The following is a 23,314-nucleotide window of genomic DNA, read 5'->3' as shown; positions in this document are numbered from 1 at the left end:
ATCTTTTTGGAGGGCAGTTTGTGACCTTTGTATTCATGATAAATTATGTGAAACAAACAATGGGGGATATGCTCTGAAAACTGTTTAGTCATGGTGTAGGTTCGATGTTTTATTTTAGTTTAATACAAAGTTCTACCAAGACAGAAACGGTGAGAGTAAACAACTTATAACAACCTAATTCACTTCAGCAACTCAGTGCACTGTCAAGTAAGCAAGTAACTTTCTAAAGCATTTTCTGTAGCTTAAAATTCTTCCTCTGTTCTGAGATCTTTGCAGAGAATCCACTTTAACTGCTAAATTCCATACTGTACTGAAATTTTTGATTGTGATTTTGTGCCATATAAATAATACAGAATAATACACCAATTTTGCACAGTTGCATTGAAAAGTTGAGGATGTAAAAGGTTAAGATGCTTCAAATAATAAACTGATCTGGTTTCCACCATCTAGGAATTTTTAGTATACTCATGCTCTCTTTGAAATAAGTTTCCTTTCTTTCCTTTCAAAATACATAGGATACTTGGTCTATGTGCATGCAGTTGTTTGGTCCCTTTTATTATTCCAAACCAACTTTCACAAAATTAACTGGATATGAAGCAAAACATTTTAAGCCAAGATTTCTGCATTATTGCTTAATCCTAAAATGTTTGCTTGGAAGTGACTCATCCTGAACCAGTGCTCCTCTTCATGCCTATTGTTTGCAGTCTGTTGTTGTTAAATCAATATTGTTTCACAGGAAACACCACAGTAATAAAACCAAAATCTCATTGTAGCAAATCATCACAGAGCAGTGGCAAATCCATCCAAACCATTCTATGCCCTGTGTGAAGTGTCTTAAACCTTGACTCAAAGCGCGTATATGGACACACAATGACAGTGGAAGAAAACAGGCACAGAAAAATTCTAGTTAACTGAGAACATGGTGTACAATTAAAAATTCCTATGGTATAATGAAGGAATTACTGAACTTTAAACAGAGATCATGATTGAATAATCACATCCTAATTTGTTACAATACTGACTTGCTACTTTTCCGATATTAAGACTCAGCTGCTGAAAAACATTTTTTAAGTTTAATATGATTTGCTGTTTTATGAACTAATTACACAAGTTAGTAGCTGAAAGTTCAAGTATTAGAAAACAGCATGACTGCATGGCAATTAGAAGGAAAACACTGACAGAAGCAGATGGATACTGAAAGTGTCCATCAGAAATACAATTTTACTTTTCAGGTATGCATGTTGACATAGCAGGGTAGGAAAGAAAGTGCAGAAATATAACTCAAACAGTGAACCTATTTCCACAGCCAACTACAACTGCTAGCAGCAGTGGTGAAGTAGATGCCTAAATAGGCATGAATGAGCTTGTAATAATAACAAAATCAAAGAGAATAAAGAAAATTGCAACATAGCACATTGTAACCAGCAAACTTAGCTTCTTTCTCAGTACCAGGAGGAGGAAACATCAAACCTGCAAAGACTCTTACCATTGTAGCTGTAAATGGGATATTGTCAATCACAGATGAGGCCAAAGCAGATACCCAGAGCACTAAGATGATGGCCACTACCAAGCGCTGATCCTCAGGAACCACCTGGATTTAAAACAGGTTAATTTACAACTTTGTGAGATCAGTATTGCTACATCTCCCTAATGGCAGGTGTATACAGTTTTAGTTTACCAACACCTTTTATTCCTTCAGGCCCTGAGATAGGATAAGCATTTTAAAGAAAATAACCTGTCATTTAGTAACCCAATTACTAAGCTTTTTCTAAGGAAATTAAAACAAATAGAAATAAAAATGCTGTTATTTCTGATACTCATGTTTCAGACAAAACAAAACAAAACAAAACAGCACAACTGTGATATTTCCATGTTCACTATCTATATTAGTTTCCATCTTTGCATGTTTTTTGTTCACTAATCTACAGAAAAGGTTTTTCTTTTTCATTTTTAGTGACATTTCTTCTAGCTGTGTGTAGACATACACGCCCCAAGGTGCCTTCTAGATATTGCTGATACTGGAGTACAATCTTTAACACAAAATTCAAAATGAAAGTATTTTTCAGTATTATTCTATTGGGGTAAAGCTGTTTTTCTTCCCTGATAAACTATCGTAAATATTTTAAACATACCTTTATTAGCAAAGCTGTCTGTTCCCCTATGTAGTCTATTAAATGCAGATGAGCCAAAGCCTAAAAAATAGACAATGATACCAACTGGTGAGCTATCTGATGCAAATACATTTTTCCAATGGACATAAGCAAACACAAGTCATTTTCATCCACAAGCTGTTGGTATTCATCTCATGTAGCTTTTACAGCAACTATGCAGTTTGTGGAAGGGACATGACAGAAATTGTAGATGTATATGTAGAAGTGGGTTGCACCAGAAAGAGCAGAGAGATTGCTTAAAAAGCGTGGGGCACAGGCATTAGAGAACAGCTGAAACATAAAGATTACATTCTTCAGTGAACACGTTTTCTGAGGATAACTGATTTTTTATCCAATGGCCCCAAAACCTTGGACATAATTGTAACCAAAATATAGACAGCAGTGTATTGTGTTTAAAAGGTCAGATGGAATCAGGCATCTTGTGTTCAGACTCAGGTGAAAAGAGAAAGAAAAATATTTTTTTCCATTAAACAGCTGCATCTGGCCAGTAAAAAAAAAAAACAAAAAAAAAAAACAGCGTTACTCCGTGATAGCACCCAACCTGAGGAGGCTGTCCCTATAAACACTGGAGTGTAGGGCAGCCAGCTGCAGCATGTTGTCCTCCCTGGGGGAGCAATTCCCATTTGCACAGAATACCTGTATAGTATCTCATGCAGCCCTGGTTACTAACATGCACGAAGATACTCCAGTTCAGTAGCTATGGCTTTGGTTTCTCATTGGCCAAATAGGAGAATGAAAACTGAGTCCTTACACCCCAGGAGAATCATCTACTCCTTCAAAAAGCGAAGTGAAAGGGAAAATTTAACTCATGAGAGAGAGCCCTTAATTCACTTTGGTCGTATTTTTCTTACAAGGGTGCAGAGTGAAGCACTATTTTCAGGTTGAATGGGATACATCTATCTTTTGACTTTTCTGTTTTTCAAGAAAGAAAATCACATTATTTTTTATTCAGACTGGACCTAGGTGCTTTCCGTTTTCCTGCCACGACAGAAAATCAGTTAGCTGAGACATTCTGCTGACTGAGAGCACTGCCACACAGGGCTGCAGAGGTCAGCATTCACATGACATGATGCCACACACAACAGGCAGTCAGACAAAGCCCTTCGGAGGCATCACTGGGAAAAATGAATAAATAAATAACAACCATGCTGTCAAATCTCATGGCAGAGATGGATCAAGGTCCTAACTAATACCGAATGGTGCAGTGTAGGACACAGTAAAGCCAGAATGACAGCAGGGCTGTCAACCAGACCAGCAATTCCTGCATCTGCATCTCAGCTGGGCAGCAGTGTGCAACTATCTGGGTACCATCAGCAGCATAGGGCACCAGCACCCATCTGCTGCAGGAGCAGTGTGGGCAGGCTGGTAGTTTTCAGCTTGCCAAGAGAGTGGGAGATGTAGAAGTAAAGGCAAGGAAGCTCTGTCACATACAAGCCAGGACAACTCACTGAGAAGACCCAAGGGAACACTCTCCCACTGTAAAACATAGGCTAGAATACAGCCAACAATGCTGGCACAGAGATTGCATTAATTTTTAACAATGTGTTGCACAGGAAAAGGTATATCTACATTTAAACATGCAGCATAGAGAAAACAAGTGATAAGACTTTTAATAACATATGCATTCACCTTACATTAAAAATAATGACTTTTTAAATTGCTTTAACTTTTCAGGTTAAAGCTTTTTAAGAAACGCTTTGTTATAATTTTAAGTTACTGCATTGATTTGATGCTATTGGGGTTGCTATATGAGCTCATTAACTCAATGTTTCTCGAAGTCATTTTTAAAACATATGCAAAAGAAAGAACAAGAATGAGCTGTCAGATTTTTCTGAGAGTTCTTTGTGTTCAGACTTAAAAACAAACTTCTTAACACATAGTTGTCAGCAAGCAGAGCTCGGAGTTATCTCTGGTTAACATTGCTGCCTTATTATTTAACTAACTATCAACACAACATATTTCTTTTCAGTAACACTCAACATTTCTTTTGGAATCCAGACATGGCACTACAAAAGAGATATTTAGGAAAGAGGGACACAAGGAAAGGACGTGCACATGCCTCCTGCAAGAGTCAGTCAAGCTAGCCCATCTCATTAGAGATGTGACAGCACTAATCACACAACCAACTTTAAGATGTCCACAATTTCCAGGCTAATTGCCTGCAAGCACCTAGCTGAAAGGCAGCAATTAGCACCCTGCCACCGGATTCTCGAGAATGTAAACTGCACACGGGGTCTCCACGATCTTCCTGTGCACTCTGAGAGGAAGAGATATTACTGCACTAATTGGTGCCTTCCAGCATACAAGTTCCCGAGTGACAGCTCAAAATTAGAGCCTTACTGCAGAAAACATCAGGTAACATTTTAGATCAAAGTTTATACAGAAAAATTTGCATGAATCACTCTTATGGGGAGAATGTCATGATAACTGATGTAAATAAACTCTGCCTGAAGTAAATGTGACCATTTTTGACTGAACAAAACAATGTACCCTGAGAGGCATGGGAATATATGTCACAGAAAGAAGCAGAAAGATGTTACAGTCTGCAAGAGACAATTGAGAACAAGTACGCAAAAGACAGTTGTAAAGACAAATTACCTGAGGACACAATTGAAAACAAGAGAGATTCAAAGGATGTACATCTTTTTCATTGCAAAAACATCTACCAGACTGGACTGACAGGCACCCAAAGGCAGAGCCTCCAAGAGCTCCCATGTCTAAGAAACTTAAGTTACATTTTCCAAAGTGTCTTGTAGCCTAGGTCCCACACAGGTTTGAAGCATACTTTTTAATGGTGAAGGGAATGTTCCTAGAAGTAAGAAATAGTCTGAGAGTTGCAACCATCTGAGATGAAAGATCACCAGGAATATGAGCTGACAGTTGCAGAAAGCCTGATCCATGGAATGATTCAGTGCAGATATTTACTTGGACTTCTTTTCCTGACATTGTTTACCTTAAGAAAAGAAAAATGCCTTGACAAAGAGTGTCAGCTCCTGCTAATCTGAAGTATAAGGGATGATATTTATCCATTTTGCTTATTTTGTCTAAGTATTTTTCTTTTTTTCTTTTTCATTCATGGCATATAAATGAATATCTCCCACTGTAAGAGTTTGTTTCATGACCTTAAATTGCTGTTACTCTAAAGAGCCAGGAAAAAAATTTTTCATTAGCAAACTATTCACTGGTGATCTGAGAAACCATAAAAGTGAAGCTCAGTGAATTATAACATTCATATCTGAAGCCTAGCAGCAAAGGGCAAGTAAGTTCCTGTGTGCTTTACTATGTTATTGTACAGTTACACAGCGCTCAAAACAAAACAGTTCAATTCAAGCTAAAACAATAAATGCATCAGGGAATATAACTAATACACTGTTACAGAAGCAGTAAAACAAAGTAAAAATGGCTTCAAAATGGATCCCCTATGAGAGCCAGAAAACAGAAGGACTTATAGAAGCTGATAACATAAATAACTGAATTGCCTGTCCTAATGAGTGTGTTTTAAATCAACGTTTCTTGATGAGTTTTAGACCTTCTAGTTCTCAAACAAGCTTCTTAATGGTAATCAGAGTTTCTTTTCATCTTCTTAGAGGTTACCAGATTTTTACTTCCAGTTTGGAATTAATTAAGAGTTAGCTGGATTATTCACTATTTGTATTTAATTCAAATTTAGTTTGTTGCTTTTTTTCCTCCTGTTTTTATAGATCCCAATTTACAAATTCTTGGGTTCTTTGCAGTTACTGAGGAACATAGTGGGGGTGTTGTATGTTATATTCCAGGCTTTCCCCAGACTACTCATGCAGACATTTCATTACCTATGGCAGTGCCAGCAGTCAAGGAAGTTTTACCAGCCATCTCTGTAAAACCTGACAACATCATTAAATGGAACAAATAACTGAGAAATCCAAAGCATTCTAGGGAATGTACAGAAACCTTATTGACATGTAAATGTGAGTTTTCATACACAGATTCCTCCAAGTATTTGAAGCAAAAATAAATTCATTCAAACTTTACAAAAGCATCAAATATTAAACAGGATAAAATGTGTCTGGTAAAGCAGACCGTCAGGAACAGACAGACACAAAGAAACTGCACAGTAAGATGTCCACACATCTCAAGTACTGAACATCTTCTTAAATTACAATTGCAAACTGAAATTCAGTGATATTACCCTTTCAAACCATTCTCCTATATCTGACAAGCCAATTGATGGCCTGCATGTAGCAGAAAGTATTAGAAGCAGTTTTCAACAATGGTTTATGTTCTTTCATTTTTCCTGTCACTTGTCTAAATAATTTCAGAGTAAACACATAGATATAAATAAACTATCTGGACACAGGGACCACAGACACAACAGAAACAGAAAATTCAAGTTATTGGAAATGACTGTATTGAACGGATACAGCAAATGCAGCAGAATGAAAGTGGGAACAGACACACAGTGAAAAATTACTCAGAACCAGCTTCCACCACTCCACCATTTTACTCTATACAACTTTGACTGCATTCAATCTTCACTGTGCCTACGGGACTGAATCTGCAGGATGCTTATGCCTTGCAGCATATATAACTCATAACTCACATTTTAAGTCAGTTCTCAGGCTTTAGAAATCACAAAATCTTACCTCCATGAGAACAAATAATGCTGCAAAGAAAAGAAGGGTTGCCCATTCCACTCTGCTTAATATCATCTCAAAGTCATGGATATCTGCTAGGACCAGCAGCCAAATGGCTCCCAAAATGGCAATCCAGCCTGCATTAGCAAAAAAGAAAACATCAGGAAAAGAAAGAACAATGCTTCACAATTCATTTTCTATTTACTAGAGATGTAAAAGTTATAGTATTGCGTTTTTCAGCTAAAGGATTTTTGTCTCTAGTGCTGTAACGGGTGAAGTTCAAACATAATCATAGAATCATAAAATTCTTTGAGTTCGTAGGGACTATTTGAGGTCACCTGGATCAACTTGCCTATAGTGAACAGGAATACCTACAGATCAATCAGGTTGCTTAGAGTCCCATCCAGCCTGACCTTGAATGCCTCCAGAAATGTATCCACCAAATATCTGGGCAACCTGTTTCAGTGTTTCACTAACTTTATTGTAAAAAACTTCTTCCTTAAATGCAATCCAAATCTCCCCAATTTTACTTTGAAATCATTTCCCTTTGTCTTGTCAAAGCAGACCCTACTTGATAGTCTGTCCCCTTCCTTCTTATAGCTTGCCTTTTCATCCTGATGGTCCGCTCTCAGGTCTCCTTGGAGCCTTTCCTTCTCCAGGCTGAACAGTCCCAGACTGCCATCTCAGGAGAGGCATTTTTCTCCTCGCACCATTTTTGTGGCCCTCCTCTGGACTTCCTCTATCAGGTCCATGTCTTTCCTGTACTCAGGACTCCACATCTAGATGTGGAGAACTCACTCCAGGTGAGTTCTCATCAGCATAGAGTAGAGGGGCAAGATCACCTCCCTTGACCTGCTGACCACACTTCTTTTGATGCAGCCCTAGATACAGTTGTTAGAAGATAGATGGAAGGGCTCTGCAGCCCCATGAAAAGCTCACTGCAGCCCCAAGACATTGAAGAATCAAGGGCTACATGCTGTAGAAGAGAATCTCAGGTAAAAAAATCTTTGAAGCAGCAGGGAGATCAGCTTTAAACAGCACAGGAGACTCTTTCCAGAAAGGATTTCTATATACATCCTCACATACTAAGGCACATTTTGGTAACAGAGAAAATGCAGAAGAAATGTGCAAGCAGATAGAGAACGTAGTTCATGAATCTCCTGTCCTAGCAATACTCACTCTATCTCTGCACAGCTAAAATTCTTTCTGGAGCTGTTTGATTTCTCCTGAACATTTATTTTGAACAGTAGAATGAGACTTCAAACAAGAAATAGGTAAGTTCTTCCTTTTTTTTCTCTCCTTGGGATGATGAACTTTTCTTCTGCCTTTCTTCTTCTCTTCTTTAACTTAAATAGTAGATCTTTTTTTTTTTTTTAATGAGTAAAACCAAGATACATAATTTGAGGTTTTTTTAATAGCGTGGAAACAAAGCATCCCACCTTTTCAAGTCATTTCTCCCTTTGTTGTGACTCTTTCAGATACCTGGTGCTATTTCATATAGTCTGTTGAAAAGTGATGAATTCAAAAAACTGTGGAACAAGTAAGAAGGAAAGAATAACAATCTCTGCTGTTAAGAATCTTTTAAATCTCAAACTTAAAATTAAATTTCAAGTGTAACTTAGGGAGAATCAATCTCTGCTACATAGCACAGATGAATAAAGTGAGCTGTCTACAGAGGTCCTCAAGAACAATGGGATTGTTCTTCTGTTAGGTTAAAGAAATAAAAATCCAAAACCATCCAAGACCTTAAAATCAAAATCAAGCTCTCTTCCATTTTAACCTCATGTAAATTTCAAAAGAAATAAATAAAACAAAGTTTCTGCCTGTTCATGAAATAAATGTTAATTTTAATTTTGTTTTTTTCCAAATGCCAAGGGAGTAAAGTCTGTTCTTGGTGCTTGACTGGATCCAAAAACCAAGTCTCATAGCCAGCTTTGCTCACCACCACAGACTGAAACATCACCACGCAGCAAGCTGAGCAAGTTTGGTCCCTGCTTTCACACAGTGATATAATTAATGCCTGGTCAAAAGTACTTTGTGCACAAAAAATTACACTGTAAGAGAGGAGAGCTAAAGCCACCACAAAAAAGAGAACAGGGTGGGAATACCCATCTGGTCCCTCTCACAAGTGTCATAAGAAGCTGTGAAGTCAACTTGCCCTTCCTTCATTCAAGGCAGGCAGTCTCCAAAACCAAACCTTTGCTCTGTTGGTTATGAAATTTGGCACAGACAGGGTCAGTACACCCTATATTACTTGCAGGCAGAGGGATGTCAAGTAGTAGAAAATGTCTGGCTCAGCTGTATCAAGGGGAAAGTTTGCACTGGAGTAAAAGATGTATAGATTTTGCACTTTATTGAGTCTTTCTCTTAACAATAGCTGGTGAGTTGCTTTGTCAGGTGTCCTTTTTCTTTTAGGAAATGAGAGGAGAGCTTGGTTATAACTGTCTCAGCCTTCCAAATTTTGCAAGGATTTGGAACTATTTAAGGCCATTTCTCTCAACAGTCATTTGTACAGATGACTCCCTTTTGTAGCTTCAGGTACCCACAATCTTGCTTCTTTTTTTCCTCTGTACTTGTGCTGTGCTCTGTTAAGCAGATGCCAGATATTCCTGAGAAGAACTGGTAATTCTGCCACCCATTGAGAAGTGACTCCAGAGCTGACCTCAGAGTGGCAATACCCTGTAGTCCTCGGGTTGAATGCTGGATCATGACATGAGCTGACAGTGGGAGGAGATTTTTTGTTCACCTGCTCCTGGGTATGTATAGCTTGAATGTAGCAAAGGCAAAGCTCATACAAAAGTTCTTCCAGGAAGTTTTTAAAAATACTCAATAGTCTCTTTCATATCAAAGGCATTTGCAGACTGCAAGAACAGTTACAATTCACAGGAACAGGAGTACAATAAAAGTCTCCAAAACAGCAAAAGAGAGGAGAAAACTGTCAATTCACAGATCCGTGAAAGGTTGGAAAAGACTTCTAAGATCATATAGTCTGATCATCCACCTACCACCAATCACGCCCACTAAACCATGTGCCTCGGTGCCACATCTACACAGTTCTTGAACACCTCCAGGAATGGTGATTCCCTGTGAAAAACCACTGGAGACCAGTTGCCAGCTGGATTTATCTCCATTCAGCACCACTGCCTAGGCCCAGCACTCCAGCCAGTTATTTACCCAGCAAAGAATGTACCTATCTAAGACAGGAGCTGCCTGCTTCCTCAGGAGAACTCTGCGGGAGGCAGAATTGAAGGCTTCACTAAAATCCAAGTTGATAAAATCCACAGCCTTTCCCTCATCCATCAAAATTCCTGACAACTCCCACATTTTTTTGCAATTATCACTGATATTTTCTACGTCTCCCCAGAGTAAAGTGAATCAGTCCATTCAAATTAAATAGCTATTTATTTTCACTTAACACTAAGAAAGCAGTATGAACATGCACTGGCTAATTCCAACTCCTAGGTGTTCTCCAAATTCCAGTAAAATACAGTGTGCCCAGCTCTTCCTTAAATACAGATGGTGACAATTCCTGTTAGAGGGAACCTACAAGAGAAAGTAGACAGGTCCAGATCAGGAGCTCAGCAGCGGAATTTTACTGCTGTTTTGCACAGATGCAAATGACAGCATTAGGTAAATGGGTGTGAAGGATTAAAGAACAGGAATTGCTCAGTAGTTCTGGAACAATTGAGATGATTCTTCATTAAAGCTAATGAAATACTAATGAGTTGCGCTAGAAGTGGATAGAGTCAGCATTTTCTTGCACCATGGACTTTAGCAGTATGCAGTAACTCCATGCACACAGCTTAGAGTGAGAGAACAGTGGCCTGTTCCTGAGGAATACAAATGGGTAAGGAACGTGTCTTTTCCTGAAGCAGTCCTGCAAGCAGAGATCTCTGGAGAATTGAAGATGTCAGCAGCCAGTTTGAGCTGTACACAGCTTATCGCAGTCTACATGCACAGGCTTTTCTGAATTTACTATCTTTGTAGTAACTGCAGAGAGGAGATATAGGTAGCCATCTCCCAGAGGATGGGTACAGTACAAAAACAAAGAGAAAGAGAGAAAAAAGATGGAGTCTCTCAAGGAGTTTTGGAGGAGTTCCTGTAAGATGTCGATTTATGACACGGTTTGATTTCAGGAATCTTGTCTAGGCACCTAGACAAAAATAACATCTTCCACAGTAGTTAGTGTAGGCTGTAACTACTCGATTGACTGCTCTCTGTCAAACTGTTTGTCAAAGTGAACAATGGAGTCTGTACAGGCATTATGTGGCAATCTGACCTCTCTAAATGGGCTGGTGTCCAGAGGCTTTTTTAGATAATGTTCTTTTAAGCATGTTCAAGATAGCAAATGAGATTGCTTCATATGTTTGAGTGTCTTTGCATTTGCTTTGGTTTCAGTTTGAAAGATTCCTCCATTTTCAAAGAACTGAATACCAGTATGTATTACAGACTGGCATGACTATTCCTTTATTTTGTAGCTTACTGGGCCACAAGAGACAACCAGGAAGAAAAGAAAGAGATAATTTTTAAAGAATAACTTCTCATTACTACAATGAAAGCAAAGCCCATTTATAGTTCCACAAACTACTTCTTTTACTGCCTTTCAGTGCCTCTGTTTCACAACAATTGGTGTTCTGTAAATATAATGCAGGGAGAAACTGAATCTAAATTCCATTCCTGCACTGACACAGCACCTGTTAAAGACAGTGACAGTTTGTTTATTTTAGGAAAAATTAGATGATATTTTATTATAAAAAGCACCTTGAAAAATTATAATGCATTCTTCATAGAAAAGACTCTCATGTCTTCTGCCAGAAACCTGGAAAATGGTACAGCAGAAATAGCTTGAGTGCTTTTCTTTTCTTATTCACTTTACCCAGGAGGGAAAATCACATTCGGAACAGTAAATAACTCATGATGAGCAGAACACAATTGCAATCTTGATAAATAAAAATAAAAATCCTATTTTGAAATATTCAAGCAGAAGAAATAGAAAATAAAAAACAATCTAATATCAAATAGAAGTACAGAATATGCGGGAGGAAGCTATGTGAAAGGGAAATAAAGGAAAGGAAGAAAATACTGTGTAATCTGCAGGCCTTTCAAATGCTCATTACGAAAAATCTGTATTCCTTAGTAAAAGTAATTCAGTCTGACCTAGTAGCAGCTGAAATGCATAATAAGCTTCCTCCTAACAATGTGAACAAGTCTTTCTATATGAATACTGAGAATGAATTTAGAATTCACACTTCTGGAAGCTCAAATGGTGCTTGAGACATTTGCACTGAAAACTAAAGCCAGAATAACACCTCAGTACTGGCCTGGGAAAAACAGAGTGATGCTCAGTATAGACACGTGCAAGATTCCATGTTTAGGCAGGAGTAGGTAAAACTGCACAGCTCTGGGTTGTTAAGCACCTGGATAACTAACAGTCCTGCAGGGAAGATGAATAACAAGGAAAGTCACAACTGAGCCTGATGGTCTCCTTAAATACAGAATCCATTTTGCGAATAGCAAATCCTGTGAAGCAGCCTCTGCTCTCTCTTGAGTCTTCAGGTAAGCACCAGCCTGCTACAGACAGCAGAGAGCAATCTTTGCAGTGGCAGTAAAGGACAAAAAGAGTTAGGAAATGTAAAAGCAGCTAGGAAGAATCAGGCTACACAGTGTTCAAAATCACACATAGAACAGGTGAGAAATGAGAAGAGAGATTTAAAAATCATCTTTTGATGGATCAAAATGTAATATACCTACCTGGAAACAAAATGATGGAAACAGATTTTTTTAGACATTTGTAATTGAGCAAAACAGGATATTCTTTTTCAGAGACCCTCTCATATCCACAACATCCACAACAAGCTATATCTTTTGATGCTAACCTTTGAATCATGGCTTACATGGCACACTAGTGAATATAAGAGGAATTAAATCCAACACAGTGTCCCAACAGCTTAATCAGAAATACATTTAGCTCCATAAACTCTCACAAATTAACCTAAGGACGCATGTGAGTCCTTCATACACTGAAGCGCAGATGTGATGTTATGTATAAGGACACATTTGATTATACTATTTTGCATAGATACAGAAATATTTGCATTAAACAACAAAATCAAAGACATATTTCCATTACTGCTCACTCTACTAATTGAATATCAGTAGTCCTGAATGTGAATTAGAATCACAGAATCATAGAATTGTTTGTATTGGAAAAAACTTCAAGAATCATCAAGTTCCTACCCCCTTGCCACAGGCAGGGTTGCCAACCACTAGATCAAATACTAGATCAGATTGTCCAGGGCCCCATCCAACCTGGCCTTGAACATCTCCAGGGATGGGATATCAACAACCTCTCTCTGCAGCCTGTGCCAGCACCTCACCATCCTCAAATACTTCATACTTAGGTTTCTACCATTACTTTTTAAAATTTTATCAAGTATCCCCAAAAATGTCCATTCTAAAATCATGCTGAGTGCTTATAAATAGTATTTGTTGTCAACTGATAAGCACTATTTGATCTTTAATTTTATTTTTATTTTTTTTTTTAACAGAATTACTCTCTGACAAAGCACCTTGCTGGTCTTTTGAGCAATATCTTTCCATAAGCTTAGCTTCATATAAATCGTTTCCACTTGTTCTGTGCTATTTGAAGCACCACAGTTTAAGGCTGTTCGTTGGGGATAGAATCATGATAGTGACAGTCCAGGACTGCTTGCACTGCATCAGAAAATGCTTAGTAGAATATAAGATTGAAAGAATGAGAAAGAAGTTGATGGAAACTATAGCCCTATGCAAGCCAACTAAGCAGGAACCTGTACAAATAGAAAGAAATTTCAAAGTTAAGAACAAGAGCATAGCATAAAACAAGGAGGTAGAGAAATAGTTCCTCTGTAATCACTGATGAGCCTCTGTGAATTGGGAAGGGATGGGATGGATTTTGTTAATTCTCACGATGAATTGAAGTACAATGCCATAAATGAGATAGGATGGCACCCAAGATAGAATCCTGTAAGTAAGAAACCATTACTAGCTTCCTCACTAGCTATAGCTAGGTGATACATCAACAGAGATGTGCTGACAGATATAGCTGTGTATATTGCTCCTGTCCAAAAGTCTTTAAAAGAATTGCAATGTTATCGCAGTAAAGGTCATTGAAAACAAACACACTGTATTGCCAGAGCCTCACTGACTCTTAAGAGACAAGAAAAAAGTTATGAATATCAAGATAAAATGAAGCTCAACCTTTCTGGAAGAAAGAACTAAAGCACAAAAAGTGTATTAGCAGATATAATTGTTACTCTTTCCCATCTTTGGTGGGAGTGGGTTTTTTTCCACATCAGGTGTTTGGACAACCACACGGACAGAATATTTTCCATGTTTAATTACATGTTCATAAAAATGACTCTGCATTTTAAAGAGGGTAATTAAAACAAACAAACAACTGCAGGGACTGCAGAAAGATTTCTCCTATATTCAGAAAGAGTGTTATGTTGAGAAGGAGCAACAACTCTGATCTGTACCACACTGAGTTATACTCAATGCTGACTGCATCAATTTAGCTCTACTCCAATGTTTTTATTTCTACAAAATAACTGTCTCATTTATTTTTAACTCATGTTCATATACACTTTACAAGGATTTTTTTCAACACCACTGTGAATCAAAGATGTGCTAAGTCTTCTATGTGCAATTATGTCTACTCACATTTTAAAACAATATGTATCTTCATGGCCCAACCAAATTTCTATGCTAAATATTCAGAGACGAGAAGGTCAGGCATGTACAGAACTCTTCTTGATCTCAATGTTAAAGTATTAGACAAGTTAAACTAACACTACTGCATGTCAAAACAGGTAAATAATATAGGAATGAAGCAAGAGCACAGAGAAAAAGAGCACAAAATAATGTCAAATCCGCCAGTTCTCACTCGTGGCTGTAGTTGATGCCACATCATCAAACAAGATAACAGTTGTTTATAAATACTGAAGGGCTTGAAAGATTTTAGCTTTAGAGAAAGGACGACAGGGAAAATTTAGACCTAGGATGGCCTAGAAGTGATATAGAGTGATGATTTATAGAACTTGTCCAAATATCAGGAAAGGTTATGGTGATTCTGTTGGTTAGTAAGGGAGGAAAATCACAGTTTTTAGAACTTCATGTATTCAGGAACTTCCTAGCACTGCTTCGTGTAGTAACAACACAGCTGATTCTAGTTGCTACTGAAATCCCCAAAATAATGGAAGAACAATGGAAGAATTCATTGAGTCCCTCTACCCTTCCATAAATAAGTAATTCATTGTTACTCAAAATTGCTCTAGATGTTAATTTCAAAAACTCACAAAAACAAATTTCTTGTCTACAGCGAGTATTGTTAACAATGCAGGAACAGATTTACAAATTAGACAAACATACAGTTATATTTCTCCTGGTATGACTTCCCATTTTCCAGCAATCTGCAGCTGAGTCAGGGACACTATCTCTATTCTGAAATCATCAATATCTGATTTGTTGGCTCTTGAATTTACACCTTATTTCTTGAAGAAGAGAGTAAAATCTTCTGTTGCAGCTCTCTAAAAGCAGGAGAGGACCTCACCCTGACTCAGAAATCACTGACTTGGCCCTGAGGAGAGGATTCAGAGGCGGAAGGAAGCAAGATTCCTCAGATACTTTATCAGTGCTTTATCAATAAAGTAATATCCTTTAGTTGCTGAATGAAAGCACTCCAGAATTCTGAAGTTTGCCATATCTGTTTGTTTAAAGTCTCATTATTAACCTTTCATTAACATAGATATTTCATAGAATTAGCCTACAGATGAACAGGTATGAAAGAACTGAATAGGAAAGTGTTCTGCATTTTAAGACAGTTAAGTATGCAAATTTATTACTTAAATTAAAATGTCAGTTCCCTCAAATTATATCAATGATTCCAAGTTCATAATGGAAAAATTGTATCAAGGCTGGGGACTGATAAAGAATTCTATAATCTTCCTAATTCACTCTACCAAATGCAATTAAAAGTTATTAGATTTCTAACACTTAAGCCTCTGTATAAAACATTATTCTAGTAGGAAATTAAACACTGAATTACAATCTACTTTCATTTTTATGCAAAAAAACTTACTGAACAAATAAAACCAAACCACCAGAGTACAAGATGTGCTGTATTTTAGGAAATTTATTTCTATCCACTGGAGAACTAAAATCCATAGCAACTCACAGCAGTACGACTTCAGTAATAAGTAAGTGACAGCAAGCATCAAGACCATGGAATTCAGGAGTTATCAGTGAGATCACAGAATAAGTTTGCAGGCTCCATTAAGTGTTAATAAAATTATGTATATGATTTAATAACATTTATTTAGTAATCTGATGGAGTTACTATGAATACAGAACAGGGAGAAACTAAATAACATGTACAGACCATGTTTACTTTCAAGACTAGAGCAGAAGATTGGCTAGCGAATAAAAAAAAATCCTGCACTGCCAACCATGCCACTTTCTTTCATTTATTTTACTGACATGGAGTAGGCCAAAAAAACACTCACCAGTTACTAGATTTCTTCTAGTACTCCAATTACTTTGCAGACTTGAAAGAATATCTTACTAGCAACACATGCAATCAATGCTATGAGTTCTTTAATGACTGCATGTGGGTTTTAAGAAACACTTATATTTTGGGTTTATTCACTAAATCTTCTATGGTTCAGTGCTCACTTTTATCTGAGTCAGAAAAGTAATGGTGAAAATTGATTTCTTAAATTGCTGGTAGAAACTCTTCAGTTGCACTCAGCCACAGTGACTTCCTGGGCTCATACTGCTCCACAGCACCAAGACTTCTGCTGCATGCCAGCATATTCCTGCTGTATCTACAGTATCAGGAAACCTCATAGGCCAAGTCCGCAGTGAGGTCCCAGTGTCCCAGAATCCCCCTTTTCATAAGTACTGCTTCAAAGTCAGACCGCTGTCTTGGACTGATCCAGCTTGTTTCATCTCAGACAAACATAAGTACTTCTGAAGACAATTTGTTTCAGGGATCACACTCAAACAGAAACAAGGGTGAGTCAGGTTTAGGCTCCTGCTCCATGCAGTTACTGCAACATTAATTCAGGCAAGTTTATGCACTGAAACCCCATAATAAATACAGAGTAATAAGCCATATGTCCTCAGTATTATGAATTTAGAACAATTTTATTAGGCTACAAAACTGCCCTCAGAGTGAACCGACAATTTAATAATCTCATGCAGACGAAACTATTTACAGTGTCACACAGAAGCACAGGGCTAGTTGCTGTGCCATACTGCACTGCACAGATGAGGTGTGAGCAGCATGGACACAGCCATTCTGCAGCCTATGTCTGAGGGCAGTAGCTCAGTCCTTGGAACTAATGTGTTTAGCAGCATGGCTGTGCTTATTTAAAAACACATTGCTCACATCCCCCCACTGGTACCACTAACACCAACACACATCTTTCTAGGTCCAAGCAGAAAGAAGAGCCACCTTTGGCTACTGGTAGATTACTAAGCCAGTTAATATAGCTGAAGTGGTAGCAACAAGGGTGGGAGGTCTTGACTCCATCCTGATCACCACTGTAAAGTTAGAACTAGCTCTGTATAGTGAATAACCAAAATGTATAGTATAATTCAGTCAATGACTTATTCCTTATGAGTGATTCATCCTTGAGTCTGTTGCATCTTTTAGTCACTGGACATACACAGTGAAGAGATTCAGATGACAAGAGAAAACACATATTTAAAATTCCATAACTTCCAAACACTTCATAGCCCCCCAAAAATATCATTAAGTTTTCATAGGCCAATATACAGGCAAGTTTTACAATTGCCCTTCAGTTAAATGTGAGTTTTAATTTTGTTCTATTTTGGGGGAATTTCAAGAATGTCTTTATAGGGATGTAGACACATAACTGTATAAAAACCTGCACAGATAGGCCTAGGCACAGGATCTAGTTATTTTTATTTCAACCATATGCAGAGTCTTCCTGGTCTTATTTTGGGAAATGATATATTTTGATGGTAACATAATGGTAACTTGAATTTATATGAAGAGCTATCTGTACTTATAAAATTATGCCAGACTACATAAATGTTCTTACACAGAGTAATTACTTTCTGATTTTCATAATGAATCTTGGTCATCTATTCAAGCCTACAGTGAAATGACGGTAAGGTCAAATTTGCTCATTCTGTAATGTTTATCCACCTTGCTAATATTGAGAAGTCAGGGGAAAAAAAAAAAAAAAAAAAAAAATGAAGTTAAGAGCTCTACCTGCTATTCCTCCTGGGGTAGCTGAGACATGACTGCATTTCAAAAGCTTGTTCTGAGAAACTGGTGCTCTGATTAACCTGGTGAAATGGTGAGGCCAGGGACTAACAAAAACATGAGTCTTCTGAATAGACTCAAAAATGTTACAGTTTAGTTAGCTGGGGTTTATTTGTTTGTCAATTAAATAGAATAAAAATGTGAAACTTACCAAGATCTAAATAGACACCTGGAACAAATGAGTTGAGAAAAAACATGAGAATAACACATCCCAGCACAGTCAGGCATTTGATGAGAAGGATTTTGTCTGTTATTCTGTGCTGCAGAGGAAAAGAATTGAATAACTGTGTTACAGAAGGAGCTATTTATTGTGCACAGAGTTTTTTTAAAAAGAAAGTGTTAAGTACAAAAAGTTGATCCTGTATTGTATCTTCTTAAGCATAAAATACATAAATATTTCAATTTAAATATCTTATGTTTACCTATAAGAAACATGATCATGCAGTAAGAGAGACCCAACATGAAGTTAGGAGATAAAACACAGTTTTGCAATTATAGCTGAAAGGCAATTCCTACTACAGAGGGAACTTCAGGTGTTCTGTGGTTTTCCAAATTTGGACAAAACCTTTACTGCAATTACACCCTGAAAACCTATAACCTAACCTACAGGGCAGATTCTTCATATATCATGTACAGCTTTCAAGGACTTTACAGAGCTCCTGTACCACAGATGAGATCCTTGTGCTCTCATTCTCATCCCTAAATTCTTTCCAATGTGCTGTTGCTCCTCTGCTCTGAAGTTACCTTCACCAACAACCCAGGGAATCCCTCTATCTCAGCCTAAGTACCTTTCTCATTTCCAGTCTCTTCCACACAGTTTAGAGCTCTACTAAAGTATAATCAAGTCTCACTTATTTTAAAAGGTCATCATTTATACAATGCTTTGGAAAAGGTCTAAAAACAAATAGAAAATCCAGTTGTTTTTGTTCTGTTTTGGTATGACACATAGGACAGCGAGGTCCCAGCCAAGGATTTCAGCTCCCAATTACAGGCCTGTACTCATTAGTGCCAGCGATGTGGAAAGGATGTGATGATTAGACAAATGAAGATGAAATTAATCCTACTATAGAGTATACATCCTGTCAGGTTCAGCTTCAGCATAAAGACTTAGGCAGAGTTAATGTGTCCACAGCAAAGAAAACAGGATTTATACAAGTGATTTATCCCTACTTAAAAAACATAGCAGATGTGTTAGAGATAGTGTAGTAAATTAGAGTTGGTATTACTCTATCATCACATATTGTGGTTATAAACAACCTATTGACACCTTCTGAGACTTTCTGGCCATGGACAATTAAAATTTTAAGCAAACACTGCTGAATCGTTTATTGATCCTTTAAACAACTCTTTTCTAAAGAACACGTATAAAACCTAACTCATACAATGTAGTTCAGTATATCCATTGTTCCTGCCAGCTTTTCTGCTATCATGAGACTTATTAAATTTTCATTGGATTCAAAGGATTCTCCTCGTAAAAAGGCATAGGTCTACTTACACTGGTACTGAGAAGAACTGCCATCTACTTACTTTTTTCTGGAGTTCCTGAATATTTGTTTCCCAGTTTTTATCTTCTTGTGAAATTTGCCTGAAAGAAAATGACACCTGCTTTTTTCCAGAGTGAAATGAGAGCTCTGCCAAGAATTATTGGAATAAATCCCTCTCATCAAAACTGGATCACTTTTTTCCCTTTAAAGAGTAACTTGTATCACAAAGGAACCATGGTTGCCTTACGTTCAGTAGCAAAATTCCCATGACAATTTACTTAAAACCCCACTTTCATAATACACACCACCAGTACACAGTTTGGTATATGAAGAATACCATGGGCTTGGAGGGAGCAAGCATCCAGAGTATGAACCTGTGTATAGCAGCTGGCTATATGTTCCCTTCATAGATTCAGGAGGTAATGTGTGCCATTCTGTGATAAAGCAAGGGTCATGTGCTAACACCAATAAGTCAGAACACATGTGTTACATTTGCATATTATAATTAAGTTTTAAGATACGAATAACTTACTTCTTTCTGTTATCAGCATACTCAAACCTACAGCAAAAGAAGCCTTGGGGTTAGCAGTTCAGGAGCTCTGTTGTTAATGTTAATGAATTTCTACATCACTGTCAGTGTACTTGTGCTGAAGGAATCCTCATTTTCAAAACTGAACGTACAATTTTTGTATATGCTTCAGAATACTTTAAAGTGTTGTGAACACTAATAATGTCACAGTCTTTTAAAAAGACTTTTTTGTCACTCCATTTAAAGTGCACAATATCAGGGGAAAAATTATAAGGAAAAATTATCTTATTACTGGAAGAGTTTATGCTTGTATCATTTATTAAGATTTTTATTTGTGAAAATAAGACACTATGCTAGACTCAATTAACTGTCAGAGTTCTTATCACTGCTATTCTCAAACATCAAACATTAACAGGTTTTGCTGGAACCTAAGCAAAATAAGGTTAATATTTTGTTAGTCTTACTTTATAAAAACTTCTCCTTTTCTATACATACCTGGTTAATTATGAATATGCTCACATCACCACTGAAGATTTGATTACTTTAAAAAGTAGTAAATCACTGTCTTGCAAATTCAGTAGTTCACTGAAGAACATTTGAATTTTTCATCAGATAAAAATTTTCAGCATTTTACTACACTGAAGCTACTTCTTCAGTGAAGAGTTTAATTAGGTATTTGTGTTCTTTTAAAACGAAAACTATCTGGAATTTCTGGGCCATTAAATTTTTGTTTATTCATATATATTTTTTCCAGACCTTATACATTAGTTTTGTCATAAAGTACTTTGTGTTTCACTGAAGCTGAGAGTGGCTCTTCATATCTTCCATAACATCCAATCTGATCAAGAAATAGCTGAGAATGTAAGTATCATGTCAGCAAAGACATGAATGAAGACAAAACTAGAATATTGTCCCAACTGTAGACTGGGATGAGCAGGAGCACCATGTCAGTCCAACAAATTGCCAGCTCATCCTGAAAAGCATAACAGGAAGGGAGGTGGCACACACCAGCACCCACTCACCTGTGGAATGTCCTGAGCTTCTTCCTTAGGAGCATCTCCAGAGTCAGCACCTTCTGCATCAAGAGGCATTTCACGGCAGTTTCTTCCCTGCTGGCGGGGTTGATGCGCTGAGCAGTCAACCTCCAAACATAGATCTCATGTTTCAGCTCTAAAAGGAAGCAAGGTAGCTTATCTTATAACAGGTGTAGTAGGTATAAAACCACAGACCCACAAAGTATGTGTAATGTGTCCTAGACTGAAAGCTGTCCAAATGATCAGAATGGTTTCAAAAGAGTTTGCCAGTTTCAAAGTTCTTTTTACCACCTATTTTTCAGATCTGAGGGGAATGGAAAATTAATAGAAACATTTCTTTTCTTTTTTTTAAATAAATTGATCTCAAATTCATTTCCCAATGAATAAAAGGTACTGTCCTCAAATATTTGCTTAAAACCACCACAATCTGTACTGCTAAAATCATAGCATATTTGCTTTTCATCAGAACATAACCTGCCAACACACATTAATATACTGCTAAAATGCAGACCTGAGTGATATCTGATCCCACGTAAGTTTAAACAGACTGATTAATACTTCAAATCAGTCCCCAGAGTGTTAGAATTTTGAGAATGTTTTGATTTATTTTTCTTTTTTGAGTAAAATCAAAGTCTTGAAGAATGAATGAAAAGTGCTCACACCTGTTAACAACAGACGCTAGAATGGTCATGCCAATAAATATCCTTTGGATTTTACAGGAGATTCCTAAGGATATGAAAGCTGAATATTAATTCAGAAACTGTCTGAATATATATATCCATGTTGACTAATAGGACACATCCTCAACCTTTTTTTTTTCTTTCCCCTCAAATTTCATGTCATTGAAGAAAAAAAGTCAAGAATTCATGGTTTTATATCTTAAGATCCATATTTAGTGTGCAAATTACACTTATCTCAATAAATCGATGTGGAAGTATTTGCACCACATATACCATCTGTAATCATTATCTATAAAAAATATGAGAAATATTTAAACACATTTTGATGTAAGCAGTGATAATAATATTTACTACTGCAAATCCCTAGTTGTTTATGGTATTTAATAACAAAATGAGTACTAAATGTGTTTAGCATACACTGTATCTTTGTGACCAAGTATTTATACTGATAATAGAAAGCATATAATGTAATAATTAACCATAAGAGGCAAGCAGACATGACAGAACTCAAACACGTGAAGGGAGAAATGTAAGGATGTCCAGTGCCATCATAATCTTCCGGAGCAGCTGATGAACAGCAGTTGACTAAGATTTTATACAATTCACACCCACAGATGAGCACACAGCTTGCAAGCCAACAAAATGGTATTCTTTGCCTTAGCTGGAAATGTAAACTCACTATGTAAAGCTAAATGACTGTTCCAGTTATTAAACAACCTGTTCTTATCTAAAACATTTCTTATAAAAAAAAAAAAAAAAAAAGGATTCATGCCTGAACCATGGGTATCAGAGCTACAAGATCTACCATTTTCCTTTGTAACATATTTGGTGATTCTTGCCAGGAGCATAATCCGATGCTACTTCATATTAAAACATGGACAGGTCCTGCTTATCCATATGAGATTGTGCAGACACCCTGTCCTGGACATCATTTACTTTTTCAGCAACTGCTTGTGACATCCACAAATAAATCAGCAGTGATTTTCTATTCCCTTCCAGGACATAAACAAGAAATTGACAGAGCTATAAGCCACAACCTATCTGATCCAGGAAAAGAAAAAAAAAAAATCTCTTTTGAGAATTAAGTTGGATGTGAACTCTGCATAAAAAATATTTGAAATATCAGAACATCAGAAATGGTGGAAATTAGTCTATGATAAAATGCCAACAGTAAATCAGTAAACTTTAAGTCTCTGAATTTTTAAGCACTCTAAGTAGCAATTTATGACAGAAGCAAGTGGCAAAATATCAGCCACTCTTTCCTACAGACAGGGAAGTCTAGATGAAGAAATGCTGGAACGTGGCTTTCTTGCATAATCTCCTGTGCAACTCCATTAGAAAAAAACTTTTTTAACTTGAAAAGAATTCCTGGACACTTCATGGTGAAAGAAAAGCTCTACTACCTCACATGCTACCCTGGACTGGATAAGATATAATCCCCTGTACGTAATTCAGCAGATAAAAGGGG

The 23,314-nt window shown here is 37.1% G+C and overlaps 1 protein-coding gene across 1 annotated transcript in view; it reads right to left on the bottom strand.

Moving 5' to 3' along the window:
- OCA2 (OCA2 melanosomal transmembrane protein) overlaps window positions 1-23,314 on the bottom strand; it is a 165,436-nt gene that overhangs the window by 43,763 nt on the left and 98,359 nt on the right. The window contains exons 16-21 of the mRNA XM_015851083.2: window positions 21,155-21,302; window positions 19,647-19,704; window positions 18,271-18,379; window positions 6,794-6,921; window positions 2,133-2,192; window positions 1,487-1,591 (exon numbers count right to left, since the gene is read on the bottom strand). Coding sequence (XP_015706569.1) covers window positions 1,487-1,591; window positions 2,133-2,192; window positions 6,794-6,921; window positions 18,271-18,379; window positions 19,647-19,704; window positions 21,155-21,302 — 608 coding nt within the window. The remainder of the gene's footprint in view (window positions 1-1,486; window positions 1,592-2,132; window positions 2,193-6,793; window positions 6,922-18,270; window positions 18,380-19,646; window positions 19,705-21,154; window positions 21,303-23,314) is intronic.

This window comes from Coturnix japonica, chromosome 1, assembly GCF_001577835.2.
Source record: "Coturnix japonica isolate 7356 chromosome 1, Coturnix japonica 2.1, whole genome shotgun sequence".
Classification (NCBI taxonomy): Eukaryota; Metazoa; Chordata; class Aves; order Galliformes; family Phasianidae; genus Coturnix; species Coturnix japonica.
This window is presented reverse-complemented; position numbering and strand designations above follow the sequence as displayed.